Source organism: Lithobates pipiens, unplaced genomic scaffold (assembly GCF_037356315.1).
Source record: "Lithobates pipiens isolate NorthernLeopardFrog02 unplaced genomic scaffold, aLitPip1_a1.2 Scaffold_23, whole genome shotgun sequence".
Taxonomy (NCBI): Eukaryota; Metazoa; Chordata; class Amphibia; order Anura; family Ranidae; genus Lithobates; species Lithobates pipiens.
The window spans coordinates 292,258,229-292,279,128 of NW_027507785.1; the positions used below are offsets into that span (position 1 = coordinate 292,258,229).

Consider the following 20,900-nt stretch of genomic DNA (forward strand, 5'->3'; position numbering starts at 1 on the left):
CCTGTGAAGCTCTGGTGATCTCCATGCCCAAGAGGGTTAAGGCAGTGCTGGAAAATAATGGTGGTCACACTGAATATTGACACTTTTGTTGCCAGCGGTTTAGACATTAATGGCTGTGTGTTGTGTTATTTTCAGGGGACAGCAAATTTACACTGTTATACAAGCTGTACACTCACTACTTTACATTGTAGCAAAGTGTCATTTCTTCAGTGTTGTCGCATGAAAAGATATAATAAAATATTTACAAAAATGTGAGGGGTGTACTCACTTTTGTGAGATACTTTCATGACCGTTTTTTCTGCTTTCTTTTGGTAGTATTTGATCACGTGTGTGTGTGTGTGTGTGTGTGTGTGATAAATAAATAAAAAAATAGATTATATATATATATCGCTTGCGCAAAATCAATGTGTGTGTGTGTGTGTGTGTGTGTGTGTGTGTGTATGTGTATACTGACATTTTTTATTTATTTTTTCCTAGTAATGGTGATCAGAGACTTATAGCAGGACTGGAATATTGCGGCAGACCTTATGACACTTTCTGGGAACCAGTGACACTAATACAGTGATCAGTGCTAAAATTATGCACTGTTGCTGTACTAATGACACTGTCTGGGAAGGGAATAAACCGCTATGGCAATCAAGGGGTTAACTGTGTCTAGCCAGTGTTTTGTGTACTGACTGCTGCTTTTAACTAAGGGAAGTAGATTATATTACTTCCCCTCTGACAGGACAGAGTTCTGCCTTGTTTACATAGGTAGATCTCGGTCCTGTGTGTTTTCTGGACGATTGGCGGGTACCAGCGGTGATCTATTTGCTGGCACCCACTGATCAGCATCTGCTGTTTTTAATCACACGTGCCCAGGTCACCAGAGGTGCGTGCCCTCTACCCGGAAGTGCCGGATCATGTACTAGGTATGTGATCTGGTACAGCAGGGCCACCTTGCCACCATATAAATGATACGGTCAGCTAATGGTTAAGATCAATTTGAGAAGCTTCAGAGCTTGTTCACAGCAGCCGCTGCATTGCAAGAAAGCATCTGGTGTCCTGTGCAGTGGGGCTGAGAGCAACGCAGTGACAATGCACTAAGCTTGAAGCCTTCTTTTTCTGTCTTCCCCCCCCTTTTTTTCGTTCTCCCCCCCCTTTTTCTGTCTCCCCCCCCTTTTTCTGTCTCCCCCCCCCCTTTTTCTGTCTCCCCCCCCCCTTTTTCTGTCTCCCCCCCCCTTTTTCTGTCCCCCCCCCCTTTTTCTGTCTTCCCCCCCCCTTTTTTTCTGTCTCCCCCCCCCCTTTTTTCTTTCTCCCAGCGCACTGTGCCTGCACACTAGCCCAACACAGTGGTATGAACCAGGCACAAAGGAGATGAGGCATTTTGCCTTGTCCATGTGGTGGGACTGTGCTGGAATAGCCACTCAATGAAGTCCCACCGCATGTGGTGTGAATATACCCTTAATGTTTTACACATGCGTATTGATCTGCAGTTGACTTTCTTCTGACCAACTTTTGACCTCAATCCTAAGCGGATCAGGTGGTTTTTACATTTCCATTGAATTGTATGAGGACAGAAGAGGTTGTGCTGCATCAAAACACATTAATGAGTCTAGATCCCACAGGAATCTGTTATAGACAATACTATATCACTAGGTCAGATGACAAGTGACCATTTCTTTATGTGAATTACCCCCTGCGCTTCTCACACAAGATAATAGCGCTGAAGTATCAAATGGCCTATAAGGAAAGGAAGATGTGTGATACACCCAAATCCTCGCTGTGTATTCCCTGTACGCCGGTAAATGCGACACATTATATCTCCTGGCCATTAGTCCTTAATTGGAGGATTCTGCACTTTGAGTGTCTAACTCTTCTTCTAATCCAATCTCCTGACATCTAATTATCTATACATTTCCTCAGCCCACCCAGTATATAGATTTATGCTAAGAGCCATCTTACATGGATGTTTTGGGGATGGAGAATGATCATTAATTCAGCATTGAAGCCACAATGCACCTTAGTGCAGTATTAAAGAAAGTATTTCTATGGTTTGTCAGGTTGAGGGAATTGCTCCCATTTGTTTTGTTTTTTGACCACATGTAATGGTTGAAGATACAGCCCTGTTTGTACTTTTTAGCAATAAAGTACATCTATACAACAGTCTAACGTGTATCACACCAGTTTTATTTCCATTGCCATGTCTTTTAGCAGGAGTCTCGGAGGTGCTTTTTTTTTTCTGTATTAACGCACTCGTTCAGTTCAGTAATATGCAAAAATGTATTTCCTTATTGTTGACCTATTTTAAGCAAAAGAAATGGCAAAACTCCTTTTTGATTTCTTTAAAGGGAATTAAAATGCAATATTATCAATCCCTACAACTCGGATATCCCTACCAATCAGACTATATCTCTATTATACGAATACCAACACCATAATTAAAGGTATATGCCTTTTTTTATAATTTCCTGAATCCTAAATCTGAATTCCTCAGATCTCCATCTATGAGAACTTGGGAACTCGAATTAGGGTCGTCATATTCCATAGAACAATGGCAAGAATCGGTAAAAATTATTTACACAGCTACTAAAAGTGTCAACTTATGGGAACTCTCTACCAAGATTCTCCTATTAACTCCCATTAGAATAGCTGGTTTTCATTCCCAAACGTCTCCACTCTGCTGGGGACAATGTGGGAACAGGGGGTCACTCGGTCATATATTATGGGCATGTCCAAGACTAAATAATATCTGGCACCAAGTCTTTGGCTTAATTAATAAAATTACTAACTCATGTATTCACAAAAATCCAGAACTGGCAGTTTTGTCGTTGGGAATAGAAGCAATCCCCAAGAAGTATAGAAATATAGTCTTTTGTATTTTAGTCAGTACTAGACTAGCGATAGTGAAGAGGTGGAAAACTACTGAAACACCGACTTTAACAGAAATAATAAAGATGGTTGATTTACATATAAATTATGAGCTGATGTTCGCTGCTTCCCAAGGTAATTATATGTCCAAACGTGAAATTTGGCAACCCTGGTTGGAATGGTACAGCGCCATTAAGAATAAATAGAAGAGTTTGATAGGATGTGTGCGTATACATACAATTAAAAAGGCCCTGGCCGCTCCGGGCGCTGGGCACAGTGTGTTCCTAGTGGGGCGCTGGGCAGGTGGAGCGGGACAGGGTTTAGACGCTATAAGAAATCAATCAGCATGAAGGCACGAAAAGTATATAATGCAGCTTGGCTTGGGAAGTATCCCGGTAATGTAATCTGTAAACTGACATTTGATAGTAACTTTTCCTTTTTGAATCCGATTTAGCAAACTATGTAATTTAACAAGCAATGTCTCTCTTCGATTTGGCATCTGTTCTATATCCTATACCACAAATATTCCCTGTATTTGTATTTTGTATATGCTTACTTTACCTTTTGTATGTTAAACTTAAAAAAACTTTCTCTTCAATAAAAATGATTAAAACTAAAATGCAGACAGATCAATGGAATACCATAATGCAGTACAAGACATACAAGACACAAGTTATCACATTATCACACACAATGATGTTCAACAGAAAACCAAACAAAGTTGTGCAAATGTGTCAGTAGGTCCTAAGTAAATGTAATCATAGACTAGGTTCCCTATTCCACCACCCTCATAATTCTGATGAAAACTGTAAGCTACGTTAAATAGACCTACTCAGGGATGTGCAATCAGGGCAGGCAGAGCCATGATCATAATAAAAAAATCGAGGGTTGTAGCTCGCTACCTAAAGGTCACAGAGACTTCAAATTTGGGGGGTAGGAAGCTGAAGTTCTAAAATTGCCACCTATAGTTCCGGTGATACGGGGCTTCTTGTGCAGCCTGTCAGAAGCTAAATACAGAGCGGCCGGTTTAAATACAAGCTGTTACATGGTTTGCAGCAGACGCAGAGGTTGAGCTCACAGTGCCTCTCACTTCTTGTCAGAAGCACTGAGCTTAATGGACAGCTTGGAGCCTTAGACCAATGGTAAAGCACCATCGGAACAAGTTGTCCAAACAAAAAAACTGCAGTGGAGGCTCTCCTCTCACTGCAGTGTCGTAGAAGGGGACATGTGTCAAAAAGACACATGTTCCCACCCAGCGCTATTAGCTAGAAGGAAAAAGCATGAGTTTATGGGTATAAGATTTACCCACAATGCCATGCATTTCTCACGCAGTTAAGAGGGAGAATGAGAATCTGCTGCCTGTATCTTACCCCTTGCCACCCAAGACAATTCTGACACTTCTCTCCTACATGTAAAAATCATCTTTTTTTTTCACATAATATTATAATTCTTTTTTTAATTACTCCAGAACTCCAAAACATTGTATATTTTTAGCAGACGCCCTAGGGAATGAAATGGTGGCCGTTGCAACTTTTAATGTTGCATGGTATTTGCACAGCAATTTTTCAAACTTACATTTTTTTTTTTTTTTTTTTTTAAACTGTTTCATGAATAAAAAAAAAAAACACTAAAGTTAGCCCGATTTTATTAATTTTTTTATGTTCTATCATGAAAGATGTTACACCAAGTAAATGGATACCTGACGTGCCACACTGTAAAATTGCTCACACTTGTGCAATGGCCCCAAACTTTGGTACTTAAAAATCTCCATAGGTAACGCTTTTAAACTTTTTTACATGTAATCCCTTAAACACACGGTCGGAGATTCCATCGGAATGTTTTCTATCGGACTGTTTTGTCGGCTATTCCGACTGTGTGTGGTCTGCATCGGACTGTTTCCGTCGGAATATCCGACGGACCACGTTTTCCAACTTGCCGGTAAAATTTTCAGATAAAATGCTCCTATTGGACATACTCCGATCATGTGTAGCCTACTCCGAAGAACAAAATGCCACGCATGCTCAGATCAAATTCCTAGGCCAAAGCTATTGGCTACTAGCCTGAACGTAGTCCCGTCGTAACGAAATAACGTCATCACGTTATGTACAATCGGATTTTCCAACAACTTAGTCCGACTGTGTGTAAGCAACATCACTTCCGGACCTCTTCTGGAATTAATCCGTTGGAATTAATCCGTTGGAATTACTCCTACGGATTTGGTTGTCAGAATCTCCGACCGTGTGTACAAGGGCTTAGAGTTACATAGGCATAGCTCCCAACTGTCCCTGATTTCGAGGGACTGTCCCTGATTTGGAACAATGTTCCTCATTCCTCCTCAGGAGGTATGATATAGGAGGTCTCATGCTAAAATTATTGCTCTCGCTCTAATGTAACTCTAATGTAACCTGTGTTTATCTGGCTCTGATATAGCCAGTGCCTCAGCAGCCACTGACCTCGCAGCACATCCCTGTACTGTATACTACATGACAATAGTGCTGTGCCCTGAGTCAGATGTCCTCAGAACCTTTGGTTTAGATTAAGACCACCAACAAGCCCCTTCATGGTAGAGACAGATTTCTTTGGGCTAAATAAAGTGTGCCATGCAATGGTGGCTCATTGATGGTAGTCATAGAGAAAGGTTGTTATTCCTAAAAGAATGTATTTTTTGCAACACACCTTCCAGGATCAGTTTCCTTTGCAACTCTGGGCATTTAACCACATGACGCCAGGAAGTTGGTTGCTGAAAACTTCCCTCTGCCAAGTGTAGCGATGTAAAATAATTTTAATTTCAATAATCCTATTATGTGTTAATGTATCTAAAAATGGTTTTGGTTAGAGTAGGGGAGCGTTGGAATCTGTTTTTTATTGTTGTGCGTGACCCCTTGTGGGGGTGTAGTGGGGGACACTTGCTCCTGGGACAGCTTAAAAAGGGAATTTTCTTCACTTTGTTAGGATTAAAGTGGTTGTAAAGGCTAAAGATTTTCTTGTTTTTTAACTTAAAGGAGAAGTGCAGCTAAAGCTTGTGACCCGTTTTCAGCGGGCTGAAGTCTGCTATCTGCTGACATCACAGAGCAGGTTCAGGCTTGGGCAAGATCAAAACAATGAAGTTGGGAGCCGCTCAATCAAGAGATTGACTGATCGGATCCATTTGACACAGGCTTTTATATGCTGAGATAAGTGGTACCTGAGCCTCGCAGAGAAGACTCAAGATCCTGTGAAGGTTTTGCCTGTAATGCGGCCTCTGGACGCTGAACCCTGCAAAGTGGAATCCTTGACACTACAGCACTAAGGCATTCCTGCAGGGTGCTGTACAGGTCCAAAGGAGTGGACCATAAACATGAAAAGGGAACCCAGTCTTTGAAGGTCCTCAAGTGACAGGAACCTGCTGTGATGGGTGAAGTTCGGTCTCTTAAGCCCCGTACACACAAGAGGACTTATGTCCGACAGACTTCCGAAGGAGTTCTGCCAGAGTTCTGCCAGAGTTCTGCCAGAGTTCTGCCAGAGTTCTGCCAGAGTTCTGCCAGAGTTCTGCCAGAGTTCTGCCAGAGTTCTGCCAGAGTTCTGCCAGAGTTCTGCCAGAGTTCTGCCAGAGTTCTGCCAGAGTTCTGCCGGACTTTTCGGCTGAGCGGACTTGGCCACACACAATCACACTAAACTCCGACGGATTTGAACGTGATGACGTACGACTGGACTCGAATAAGGAAGTTCATAGCCAGTAGCCAATAGCTGCCTTAGCGTCGGTTTTAGTCCGTCGGAATAGCATACACACGAGCGAATTTTTCGAAGGGACCGGGTCCGGCGGAGTTCCGTCGGAAAAATTTGAAGCATGTTCCATATTCTAAAGTCCGTCAGACTTTGGTGAATCAAAAGTCCGTTGCAGCCCACACATGATCGAATAGTCTGACGGAATCAGTCCGTCGGACTTTGGATGTTGAAAAGTCCGCTCGTGTGTACGGGGCATTTAGTTTCTAAATTGCCCTGCACCTGGACGGATAAGTGAAACCCCTTTACTTATTATTGTGGGGTGTCCCAGTTGTTGTAATAATCAGTCAAGCTAGCTAGAGGCTGGACATCTGTGTACAGTGACCATATGGGGGAGTTTTGGGCTAGCTGTGGGTGTTTGCCAAGTGTACCCTTTTTTTTTATTTATTTATTCATTTATTTATTTTTTGCTTATGCCTGGCTGTTTTTTATCTGTATGATGGCGCACGACTGGTAAATGTCTGACTGGTAAATGTCTTCAAAAAAGAGGAGCGGGATTAACACTACAGGGAAGGGCAGACCTATGTTCTCAGTAGTTCCTAATGAACCTAGTCTTATCCCTAGTGTTGTATCCCCTGAAGGACCAGAGGCTTCCGGGCAATCTGAGCCACTGCGCCTTTCTGGTATTGTGCCTACAGTCAACGCTGCTGCTTCACCCTTTATCACCAAGGATGAACTGTCCTCGGCCCCGCCCAGGTTAGAGCACAGGATTGCTGGCATGGTTTCCTCCATCCCACAGGGTGGCAAGAAGCATGATGGATCATCTTCCCTGGAGCCTCCTAGTCTGGAGCAGTTCAGCTATTCAGCCAGCTGTTGCAGCAATATGTATCTGCCAGTCCGTAAAGGATCAGATCAAATGGCCTGATAGGCCTAAACAGGAGGATGATCTGCCTGAAAGTAAGACCGATATTCCTCGAGCGCTGTGTTTTGCTGTTGTAAAGGATTCAATACAGCAGGTTTCTTGTTTGGCCCTCTTGTCTGTACATATTCGCAGACTTTTGTGGCATAAGGACTGGTCAGCCGAGCTTCCTTGTAAAAAGTTATTGGCAGGTTTACCTTTTCATGGGGAGCGTTTATTTGGTGATCATTTGGACAAATATATCCAAAAGATTTCCGGAGGGAAGAGTTCTCTACTTCCTGTGAAGGAGCTCATTTAAAATCTCAGGTACTGTTTCTTTAAATTTCTCAGCGTCAAGGCCGTTCTGCCGCCAATATGGTGCTAGGGCCAGGGGCAAGACCAGGGACAGAAGAAGCCCTGGGTCCAAAGCTCTTCTAAACCCAGCACCAAGCCCTCCTTTTGAGGGGATGCCCCCACTCCATCGAATGGAAGGAAGGCTGCTGCATTTTGCAGACATTTGGAGAACAATACTTAAGGACAAGGAGTCACCTCAATTATCTTGCGGTTACAAGCTGGAGTCATAGGTTTTTAAGATCCAACGTTCCCTCAGATCCTCCAAAAAGAGACATATTGCTTCAGGCACTACATCAAGGAGTGATTTGTAGAGGTTCCTGTATCCGAAAGAGACACAGGGTTTTACTCAAACCTGTTTAAGTCATGTCATGGGTTATATAGGGAATCACTTCCTTTTTTAAAGACCTTTTTGGTCTACCAGTGTCCATTCACGTGGAGATGGATTATAACCCAGCAGGTAATGAATATTAGTCTGACTCTGTGTCCCATGATGTAATCAAAAAAAGGATTTTACAGGTTAGTATGACGAAAAAATCCTATTACTGTACTTTCCCTGAAATGCACTGTAATGCACTGGTCTTGTGTTTGGAGAGAAATAGGGACCCAATCCATGTGGTATTTCTTCACACTTATCACAAATGCACTTTTTCCGCAGTTTGAAGATCTGAACACCGTAGCCGAGTGCCTCTTCTCGTTGCTCAATGGTGATGACATGTTTGCCACGTTTGCACAGATCCAGCAGAAGAGTACCTTCGTGTGGCTGTTCAGTAGACTGTACCTCTACTCCTTCATCAGCCTGTTCATATACATGATTCTAAGCCTGTTCATTGCACTGATCACCGACTCCTATGAAACCATTAAGGTGAGATTGGGAAAGGTGGTAAATTTATCTTTGTCAGAAGTTCAAATCAAGCTGAGAAAATTGCGGCAATCAAGCTAAGATTTTTATTTTATTTTTTTCTAAGTTGCTTCTGAAAAAAGCTGTATATCATTCGTAATTTGTGACTTGCATTGGAATGGATATTACTTCTATTTTTTTAAAAGGTTATCTTGCATACAGTACCTTTTAAAGTATTCACACCCGTTGACATTTTCGCATTTTGTCATGTTGTAACCAAAAACGTAAATGTGTATTATTGGGATTTTATTTGCTGGACCAACACAAAGCGGCACATACTGTAATTGTAAAGCGGAAGGAAAATGATAAATGGTTTTCAAAAATGTTTTCAAAAAATGTTCAAATATGTGAAGAGTGTGGCATGCATTTGTATTCAGTCCCCTTTACTCTGATACCCCTAACTAAAATCTAGTGGAACCAATTGCCTTCAGAAGTCACCTAATTAGTAAATAGTCTACCTGTTTGTAATTTAATCTCAGTATAAATACAGCTGTTCTGTGAATATTTGTTAGAGAACCTCAGTGAACAAACGCTATCATGAAGGCCAAGGAACACACCAGACGGGTCAGGGATACGGTTGTGGAGAAGTTTAAAGCAGGGTTAGGTTTTAAAAAAAATCTCAAGCTTTGAACATCTCATAGAGCACTGTTCAATCCATCCAAAAATGGAAAGAGTATAGCACAACTGCAAACCTACCAAGACATGGCCGTCCACCTAAACTGACAGGCCGGGCAAAAAGAGCATTAATCAGAGAAGCAGCCACGAGGCCCATGGTAACTCTGGAGGAGCTGCAGAGATCCATAGCTCAGGTGAGGGAATCTGTCCACAGGACAACTATTAGTTGTGCTCTCCACAGATCTGGCCTTTATGGAAGAGTGGCAAGAAGAAAGCCTTTGTTGAAAGAAAGCCATGAGAAGTCCCATTTGCAGTTTTCAAGAAGCCATGTGGAGGACACAGCAAACATGTGAAAGATGGTGCTCTGGTCCAGTGAGGCCAAAAGTTTTAATTTTTGGCCTAAAAGCAAAGCGCTATGTGTGGTGGAAAACTAACACTGAACATCGCCCTGAACACACCATCCCCACTGTGAAACATGGTGGTGGCAGCATCATGTTGTGGCAATGCTTTTCTTTAGCAGGGACAGGGAAGCTGGTCAGAGTTGACGGGAAGATGGACAGAGCCAACTACAGGGCAATCTTAGAAGAAAAGCTGTTATGCTGCATACACAACTGACGGTCTTTAGATTTAAAACCTGTTTAAAATCTTTCCGACGGACTTGAGTCTGGTCCAAAAATCTGTTCATCTGTATGTTAGTCTGGTTGAAAACCGACGCTAGGGCAGCTATTGGCTACTGGCTATGAACTTACGTATTCTAGTCCGGTCATACGCCATCACGGTCAAATCCGTCGGACTTTGGTGTGCTTGTGTGTGGCAAAGTCTGTTCATTCGGAAAGTCCGGAACTCTGCCGAAAGTCCGTCGGGAAGACAGTCGGACCTAGTCCGTCAAAGTCCGCTCGTGTGTATGCAGCATAAGTCTGCAAAAGACTTCAGCCTGGAGCGGAGGTTCACCTTGCAGCAGGAAAACGACCCTAAACATACAGCCAGAGCTACAAAGGAAAAGTATAAATCATAGTATAGTCTTGTGTTAGAATGGTCCAGACCTAAATCCAATTGCGAATCTGTGGTAAGACTTAAATTGCTGTTCACAGGCGGTCTCATCCAATCTGACAGAGCTTGAACTATTTTGCAAAGAACGTGCAAATATGTCACTCTAGATGTGCAAAGCTGGCAGAGAAATCCCCAAACAGACATACAGCTGTAATTGAAGAGAAAGGTGGTTCTACAAAGTATTGAGTCAAGGGGGCTGAATACAAATGCATGCAACATTTTTCACATATTAATTTGTAAATAATTTTGAAAATCCATTTATCGTTTTCCTTCCACTTCACAAGCATGTGCCACTTTGTGTTTGTCTATCGCATAAAATCCCAAAGAAATACATTTACGTTTTTGGTTGTAACATGACAAAATGTGGAAAATGTCAAGGGGTATGAATACTTTTTCAAGGCACTGTATCTGGTAAATAACAAAGCCATGTACAATACTGCATCATAGAAAACAGTAACGTTTGTGGCCATACTTGTCAATGGCTAACTTTCAAATGTTTAACCAATTGACGTCTGGAAGATTTTACCCCCTTCATGACCAGAGCATTTTTTTTTTTTGCTACTCCGCACTGTGCTACTTTAACTGAATGAATGAAATACTTTTATAGCGCAAATGCGAACTGAATCGCCTCTAACTGGCAATTGCTCGGTCATGCTACACTGTACACAAATCAAATTTTATATTATCGTTTTCACACAAATAGAGCTTTCTTTTGGTGGTATTTGTTCACCGCTGTTTTTCTTTGCTTTTATATAAGCAAAAAAAAGGACATTTTGAAACAAATATTTTCTACTTTCTGTTATAAAACCTACCCAAAAAGATTGTCTTCATAAATGTAGGCCAAAATGTATTTTTCTACATTTATTCATCCTTGTTCAATGGGGGGAATACGTTCTGTCAAACAATAACAAAGAAAAATTCCCAGCTCAACTTACCAGCCAGCCTACAACAAACAGAGTTATCCTAAGGCCTCTTTCAGACGAACGATCCATTCAGGTCCGCCTGTCAGTTTTATAGGCGGACCTGAACGGATGCTCCATAGACCTCTATGGAGCGTCGGATGTCATCGGTGACAAGTCCGCTGACATCCGACTCGCTCCAATCTGAAAAAGTGTGACGGAGGAAAACCCTACTTTTCCATCAGTCATCGGATCGGGTGACGATTGACTCTACGGTCCATCACCCGATCTCCCATAGGGGAGAGCGGCGCTCTGACAGGTCCGTCCCTGCACAGTGTGCAGAGGCGGACCTGTCATCTTCCTGCTCATGGGGGATCGACGGAGCGATCCCTGCTGAGCAAGTGGATGTTCACGGGACGGATCATCACGGATCCGCCCCGTGTGAAAGAGGCAGAACGGTAAAAAAGGGGGAGGGGGTTTAGTTTGCACACATTTGCAAATACCTGCAGAGGCTGCAACCAGTCACCCCAGTATTATCTGCAGTCCTAACTATAAATGTTTAGAGCCTCCATAGTAGGAGTATATAGATATATATTAATTATAATAATAATAGATAGATTGAGGACAGGTATGTCCTGGAGGGAGCACGCCCCTCAAAGGCACAGGGGTGCCGTGGACACCGAGCAAAATAGCACAATGCCTGCAAAGGTGTCCAGTGCATCCCCCCTTCCACCAAATAAGCAACAGTACAAACAAACGGCAACTGCCCCAACCTAAAACTGGCCTCAACAGCTAGGAGCACATGGAAGGGCGATGCATGAAAAATGGAGATGGCTTTTGTAGTCCACCTGGGAATTTTTTTTTGCTATTGGGGACAACAGGACCAGTTGTGTACATCTTCATTCATTTTGCTGGACTATGAATCTCGGATTCCATTGCCATTACTGTGCTACTCCCTTTGTTTTCCTATAGGATAAAGAGTAAAAAAAAAAGTAAGCACTTCTAGGTTAAACTGAATAGTCCTGGGGATTCTAATGTTTTGTCTGATCTTGCATGCTTCTTAGAAATATCAGCAGAATGGTTTCCCGTCAACAGACCTGCATGAATTTCTGCACAGTGGGGATGGCATATTGGAATATGGGAAGGAGTCGGAAAAGAGACGAGTGCACACCGTTCCCTTTATCTGCTGCTTTCCAAGGTCAGTCCTCGGGGTGTATTTGCAAAAAAAAAAAAGTCTGCAGCTCTGATTGTATTACGTTCCCTGGTGTTTGGTAAAGCAGGAGTCTAAAACGCATCGACAGGCCAGAAAAGTCTGTATTGGCAAATATGAAGTTTTTAAGAGACCTCCAGCTATCCTTTAATAAAGTATTTCTACTGATGGGGCAGGCAGGGATATGGTGTTTGTTGTAGGCCTATAGAAGTGGTGCCATAGGAGTGCCTGGGCACACCCTAATCACCCCGTGCACATTTGGCAAGCCATAGATGATACAATTTCACTCAATGGATAAAGAAATCCCTCCTGCAGTGCTATTGTGTTATGCCAGTGGACTGCCAATGATTACTGCCAGGGCCACTGATAAAGCCGTACAGCCGGATGTACTGCCCTATTGCCAACTATCGTGGTTCCCCCCTGCAGAGCTGCTGGCTTCTTCTCCTCCCTTTTTTCTCCATCTGACTGTGCTGCAGGGGTAATGGTATCTGTGCCCCCACCCCCCTGCAGTCTGGACCTCCCCTGTGTGCCCGCTTTCCCCAGCAGTGCTGCCTGCTTCTAATCCTCTTCTCTCCCGCCGGCAGCTGCTGTGGGCACACATGGTGATTGTTTTAGGATGGAATGCAGGGAAGGCAGATAAATATGTCCTATTTACCAGCCCCTTTTCTTAATGAACACAGTGAGTGATCGATACCGGTCACTCCTGTGTCCATTTATCGCTGAAGCATAGTAAACTGTTTACTTTGCTTCAGTTTGAGAAAGAAAAGGAAGCCTCAGAGCACCTCCTATTCATCCACTGTCCAGTGCAGATAAAAGGACTGGTGCATGCATGTCAGTCTTTCTCTGTCTCAGATGCGAGACCTGTTTAGACCCCTGATATTAAAAAAAAAAAAAGCCCCCAAACAGAGCAGATAAATTTATTTTTTTAATAAAAAAATAAATTAAAATTCAAAAAAACGATTTGACAAAAATAAGGACTCATTCAAATGTGCTTTGCTCTCTGAAGAGCAGTTGAGCATTTGAATCCCACTTCAGAGAGCATTTGACAGGCATTGCGGAGGCATGTTGCCTCCTCACCATCTGATTTAAACCCCACACCCACAAACTTCAACTACGTGCTTTGCATGAGGTTGCGGGGCGCTTGCAGAGCAGTGCTATTCACCTGAATGGGTCTTGTTTCATGGAGAATCATTTCCGTGTAGCATAGTGTTCATGGCATTTTAGCGTAGTTATAATTTGATATTTTTGGAGGAGGGGGGCCTGTTGGGTAGGCTGTATGGGGCCCCATAATTTCTAACAGCAGCCCGATTACTGCTGGCAGTAGTTGCATGCAAAAAAATCTGACAGACTGGTTGTAGTGATGGATCAACTTCACTACCACCAGCCTGCCCATAGATGGATTGAATTTCGACCAGTCCCTGCTGAAGTGGCTGGGATTTAATCCATCTATGGCCGGCTTTAGCATTATCCCTCTGTGTGCCTGTGGGGTGACGGGAACGATCTCACATTGACTGGCTCTGTCATCAGAAAAGTGCTTCCGCATTTCTCTTTCAATGTGCCAGCTGGGAATTCAATGTGTCCCGATGTTCTGTCCAAAAATGTCCGTCTATCGAATACTGTCCACCCCGTACTGCGCAGGCGCAGTGCTTGCACAGTATGGAGCACAAAGAGATTTGGAAAATCTCAGAAGATTAACGGCACACAGTGGGGCAAAAAAGTATTTGGTCAGCCACCAATTGTGCGAGTTCTCCCACTTAAAAAGATGAGAGAGGACTATAATTGTCACCATAGGTATACCTCAACTATGAGAGACAAAATGTGGAAACAATTCCAGACAATCACATTGTCTGTCTGACTTTTTAAGAATTTATTTGAAAATTATGGTATTTTGTCAATATCAAAAGTTCATCTCAATACTTTGTTATATATACTTTGTTGGCAATGACAGAGATCAAACGTTTTCTGTAAGTCTTCACAAGGTTGTCACACACTGTTTCTGGTATGTTGGCCCATTCCTCCATGCAGATATCCCCTAGAGCAGTGATGTTTTAGGGCTGTCGCTGGGTAACACGGACTTTCAACTCCCTCCAAAGGTTTTCTATGGGGTTGAGATCTGGAGACTGGCTAGGCCACTCCAGGACCTTGAAATGCTTCTTACTAAGCCATCTTTCGTTGCCCGGGCGGTGTGTTTGGGATCATTGTCATGCTGAAAGACTTAGCCATTTTTCATCTACAGTAGGTATGGTGTTCTTCGGTTACAACTCAGCATTCTCTCTCCTCCAAACACGACGAGTTGTGTTTCTACAAAACAATTCTACTTTGGTTTCATCTGACCATATGACATTCTACCAACCCTCTTATGGATCATCCAAATGCTCTCTAGCAAACCTCAGACGGGCCCGGACATGTACTGGCTTAAGCAGGGGGACACGTCTGGCACTGCAGGATCTGAGTCCCTGGTGGTGTAGTGTGTTACTGATGGTAGCCTTTGTTACGTTGGTCCCAGCTCTCTGCAGGTCATTCACTAGGTTGTTTCTGGGATTTTTGCTCACCGTTTGTGATCATTTTGACCCCACAGGGTGAAATCTTGCATGGAGCTCCAGATTGAGGGAGATTATCGGTGGTCTTGTATGTCTTCTGTTTTCTAATTATTGCTCCCACAGTTGATTTCTTCACACCAAGCCGCTTGCCTATTGCAGATTCAGTCTTCCCAGCCTGGTGCAGGTCTACAATTTTGTTTCTGGTGTCCTTCGACAGCTCTTTGGTCTTCACCATAGTGGAGTTTGGAGTGTGACTGTATGAGGTTGTGGACAGGTGTCTTTTATACTGATAACAAGTTCAAAGTGCCATTAATACAGGTAATGAGTGGAGGACAGAGGGGCCTCTTATAGAAGAAGATACAGGTCTGTGAGAGCCAGAAATCTTGCTTGTTTGTAGGTGACCAAATACTTATTTTCCACCATAATTTGCAAATAAATTGATTTTGTTTCCACATTTTGTCTCTCATAGTTGAGGTATACCTATGATGACAATTACTGGCCTCTCATCTTTTTAAGTGGGAGAACTTGCACAATTGGTGGCTGTCTAAATACTTTTTTGCCCCAGTGTGTGTGTGTGTGTGTGTGTGTGTGTGTGTGTGTGTGTGTGTATATATATATTATACAAATTGTGTGTGTATATATATTATACAAATTGTGTGTGTATATATATTATACAAATTGTGTGTGTGTGTGTATATATAATATATTGCACGCACATGTGTTTGAGCTTAGGGGTGCACATCCTGGTGGAATAGGCTATGCACACCTATGGATGTCCTCCATACTGCATGTGCATCAGCCAACAGCTCCATTGTAGCTTAATGATGCAAAAAAAGAAACAGACTACAGGTGACCTGATTCTCCAAACTTTTTCTTCTCTTATTCATGCTTCCTCTCAATCTCACTACTCTGTATCATGCACTCTCTATTTTTCCTTCTCACAGTTGCATCGTCTCTGCTTAAATTCTCACTCCTTCACCCACCTTCTCCACCCCACAGCTTACATATATCACCCTCACTCCTGTCTTCACCTTATTACTGCACTTATCAGCTCCTGCTAACTCTAAATCCATATACTAATAAAGCCTGCAGACCACTGGGACCTGTCCCCCCCACATAAGTCACACTCCCATATCACCTCTCTCGCCCCTTCTGCTTCTCCTAACTTCTGGAGATATTTCCCCAAATCCTGGACCACTATCATTTTACCTTCGGCCAACATACCCAGCACAACCCATCCTCTGCTAGCAGCCGCAATCCACACAATCTCATTTCTATTCCTCTTCAGCCTAGAGCCAGCCTCCCCTTCTCCTGTGCCCTTTGGAATGCCCGCTCTGTTTGTAACAAACTTGCCACCGTCCATGACCTATTTATCACTAACTCCCTGAACTTACTTGCAATTACTGAGACCTGGATTCAAGAATCTGACCTTCCTTCTCCTGCGTCTCTCTCCTATGGTGGCCTCCTGTGGACTCACTCTCCCAGGCCTAGTGGACGGAAAGGAGGTGGTGTTGGAATTCTCCTATCCCCTCAAAACACTTTTCAGGTTCTTCATCCACCCCCCTCTCTGTCCCTCTCTTCATTTGGAGCTCACTGTATTCTCCTATTTTCTCCGGTTTCATTGGAAATTGCAGTGATCTATCGCCCCCCTGGACCAGTATCAAACTTCCTTGACGACTTCCCTGCCTGGCTACCCTACTTTCTCTCCTCTGAAATTCCAACACTCATTCTTGGTGACTTCAATATCCCTGTTAATCTTAACACTCCTGCTACTTTTAAGCTGCTGAGCCTAACCTCCTCTTTTGATCTAAAACAATGGACAAGTGCTTCCACTCACTGTTGGCAACTGCCTTGACCTCATTCTCTCCTACCAATGCACTCCGCACACCCTCTCCAATATTCCTTTGCCTCTATCTGACCACCACCTTATTAGTTTCAATCCCTCCTTGTCTGCCTCCTCCTTGCCCTCCAACTACCAAACTATTACCCGTAGAAAACTTCGCCATCTTAACCCTTCTCTTCTTTTCTCTGCTACAGACTGTCTCTACGACAAAATCTCCTCCTTGTCCTGCCCCAACTTGGCTACTTCTGTCTACAACAGTTCGCTGTCATCCACCCTGGATACCTTGGCCCCCCTTACTACGCACAGAATCAGGCCCCGGCCGCTGCAACCCTGGCAGACAGACAATACCAGAAGCCTCAAAAAACGTAGCCGTGCTCTTGAGCGTCTGTGGCGTAAAACGAAGTCACAGCAAGACTTCAGCCAATAGAGGCGATTCAGTTCGCATTGTGCGCTATACAAGTATTTCATTCATTCATTCAATATAAATCTGCCCTCCAAAAATACCATTCCTGCCTGCACGCTGCCAAACAGACCTACTTTATCACTCTCATTAACACCCTCTCACGCAGTCCCCGTCAACTCTTTTCTACCTTTACCACTCTACTTCGTCCTCCATTACCCCCACCCACTAACTTACTCACTGCCCAGGAGATTGCTTATCACTTCAAAAATAAGATTGAGACGATTCGTCTCGAGATCTCCGCTCTACAGACATCACCCTCACCTTACACTCCCTGTCCTCCTGCACAATCAATACTTTCCTCTTTTGACCCAGCTACTATAGAGGAAGTCACTAAACTTTTTTCTAATGCCTGCCTAACCTCCTGCCCCCTGGACCCTGTTCCTTCTCAAATACGACGGTCACCATCTGACTCAATCCTACACTCCTTAACTCATATCTTCAACCTCTCACTCTCTACTGGCATCTTCCCCAACCCTCTAAAACATGCACTAGTCACTCCCATACCAAAAAAGGCCTCAGACCCCACCAATCTTAACAACTTAAGACCCATCTCTTTACTCCCATTGCCTCCAAACTCCTTGAACGTTTAGTCTACAACCGACTGAGCAACCACCTCATTGAAAATAACCTTCTCGATCCTTTTCAGTCCGGATTTCGCCCACAGCACTCCACAGAAACTGCCCTTCTAAAACTCACTAACGACTTACTAACAGCCAAAACCAACGGTCATTATTCCATACTCTTACTCTTGGACCTTTCTGCTGCCTTTGATACAGTTGACCACCCCCTCCTCCTCAAAAAACTCAATTTGCTTGGTCTTCATGACTGCACTCGTTGGTTTGAATCTCATCGCACCTTCAGTGTCACTTACAACTCCACTTCCTCTTCTCCAACTCCTCTTACCGTTGGGGTCCCCCAAGGTTCTGTCCTTGGACCTCTACTATTCTCGATCTACACATCCTCCTTGGGTCAGCTGATAGCCTCCCATGGCTTTCACTACCATTTATATGCTGATGACACCCAAATCTATCTCTCTACCCCTCAGCTCACCCCATCAATCTCCTCACGCATCGCTGATCTACTAACAGACATATCAGCCTGGATGTCACACCACTTCCTCAAACTTAATCTATCTAAAACCGAGCTCTTAATATTTCCTCCCCCACGTACCCCTTCACCTGACTTCGCTGTCAAGATAAATGGATAAATGGCACATCTATCAGTCCATCCCCACATGCCAGGGTGCTAGGGGTAACCTTAGACTCCGAACTGTCCTTTCAGGCCCACATACAAGCCCTGTCCAAATCATGCCGCCTTAGCCTCCGCAACATTTCCAGAATACGCCCCTTTTTAACTAATGACACCACCAAGCTTCTAATTCACTCCCTGGTCATCTCTCGGCTCGACTACTGCAACTCCCTCCTCGTTGGATTACCTTTTCATAGGCTATCCCCCCTCCAGTCCATAATGAATGCCGCTGCCAGACTCATCCACCTTACCAGCCATTCAGTGTCCTCCACCCCTCTCTGCCAATCCCTGCACTGGCTTCCACTCACCCAACGAATAAAATTCAAAGTACTAACAATAATTTACAAAGCCATCCATAACTCTGCCCCCAGCTACATCACTGACCTAGTCCCAAAATACCAACCAAACCGCCCTCTTCGGTCATCTCAAGACCTCCTGCTCTCTAGCTCCCTTGTCACCTCCTCCCATGCTTGCCACCAGGATTTCTCCAGAGCTTCTCCCATCCTTTGGAACTCCCTACCCCAATCTGTCCGACTGTCCCCTAATCTATCCATCTTTAGACGATCCCTGAAAACCCTTCTCTTCAAAGAAGCCTATCCTGCTTCTAACTAACACTGTTTTACTTCCTCCATCAGCTCATCCCCCAGCTATTACCTCTTGTATCATTTGCCCCTTCCTTTTTAGATTGTAAGCTCTAACGAGCAGGGCCCTCTTATTCCTCTTGTGCCAAATTGTAATGTAAATGTAATGTCTACCCTCATGTTGTAAAGTGCTGAGCAAACTGTTGGCGCTTATATAAAACCTGTATAATAATAATAATAATAATAATAATAATAACTGATTGATTTTGAAAAAATAATTTAAATTTTTTTAATTTTTTTACAGACAACATGACGAAAACGACTTTATCCTTATAAACTGATGAAGGATCATGTATGGACAATTAACTTATTTTCACAAAGGACGTTACTGGGCTCTCTGATATTGCACCCGGGTGGAACACTACTATTGAATGGCTTGGAATGGTCTGTTGTGTTCTGAATTGCCTTCTTAAGAAGAATGACATTTAGTCTTTTTTTTTTTTTTTTTTTTTCACAATACAGTTGTGGTAGGTGGATTTGCCGAGTACTGCTGGGGACGTTTTCAGACAATCGGTGCATGATGATGAGTCCATGTCCCCTCCATCTTCTGTACACAATCACCAATCTGTCCTCCCTGGCCAAGCTCTCATGTTGGAGCTTACCCAGGTGGATAATGTCACTTTCTACTCACGTGATCATGTTGGAGCCTGACAATGGGTTGCTCCAGCCCAAGCGCGGTCACAGGGGAGTAGTCACATGTCTCCATGAAAGTCCTGCTATAAAAAAAAACCCTTAAAAACCTACTATTTTGGACCATTGAAGCATGGGCTCAAATGGAGTGGGGAGGAGATGAAGAAGCACTGTTGGGCTAGTATACCTTTCTAGGGGGTTGGGCTGTCAATAGACACTGTCACTTTCCCTAAATGCACACAGTGACGGTGTCCTTTTTTAATACAGAGTTTTATTTGGTTCCCCTCTGTGACCTGCTGCGATTGCCATAGTTTTATAATCAATACGGTCCTTGGAAAGGGGAGCAAGCTAGTGTTGGCTTTTGTTTTCTGATCTACACTGGAGAATGAAATGCAGGATATGTATGCACTGCTCAGCATTGCCATGTTGTCCTGTTTGTAGTCTTTACCTCTAACTTTTGTTAGTTGGCCCCTAGTGCCCTGTATTCTTTTTTTTTTTTCATGTTTTCTGCACTGTTGTTTTTCTGCCGTTTACAGAGAGCTTTATTTTTATGACACTGAATAATTTATAAATGTGGCTTATTTTCCTGAATTGTAAAATGGTTATTAGGAGATGGTTATAAACTAAAATGAAAGTTCTTTATTATTATGATGGTCAGTCTTTAAAGCCGAAAACCCAACCAAAAGCTTTTTATTTTGGCTAGAATTCAAACCGTGTGTGTGTGTGTGTGTGTGTTTTTTTTTTTTGTTTAAATTTTTTTATTTTATTATTACTATTATTAAATAGTTGTCTGGGACCAATGGCTTGGTGGTTACATGAGAGAAGAGATCCCACCAATGGGCTCATATAAAAAATTTTAATTTTAATGCAATTAGGAAGGGTGGTTGATAATGACAAGCCCGGGCCAGATAATTTTTCTTTACTTATTTGGTCCTCTGTACAAAACCATTGACAATTTGTAGTCAGTCCTGACTATACAGGGGCTACATATGGGCAATTGTGCCAATACCTGGGCAGCTAACATTTATTTGTGGCAATATCTTGATAACCAATGAGAAT

At 43.3% G+C, this 20,900-nt stretch overlaps 1 protein-coding gene across 3 annotated transcripts in view; it reads left to right on the forward strand.

The window, feature by feature from the left end:
* MCOLN2 (mucolipin TRP cation channel 2) overlaps nt 1-20,479 on the forward strand; it is an 82,813-nt gene extending 62,334 nt beyond the window's left edge. For all 3 annotated transcript variants that reach the window (XM_077450332.1, XM_077450334.1, XM_077450333.1), the window contains exons 12-14: nt 8,460-8,666; nt 12,331-12,464; nt 19,456-20,479. In XM_077450332.1, coding sequence (XP_077306458.1) covers nt 8,460-8,666; nt 12,331-12,464; nt 19,456-19,492 — 378 coding nt within the window. In that variant the 3' untranslated portion in view covers nt 19,493-20,479. The remainder of the gene's footprint in view (nt 1-8,459; nt 8,667-12,330; nt 12,465-19,455) is intronic.
* The last annotated feature ends 421 nt before the right edge of the window (nt 20,480-20,900 follow it).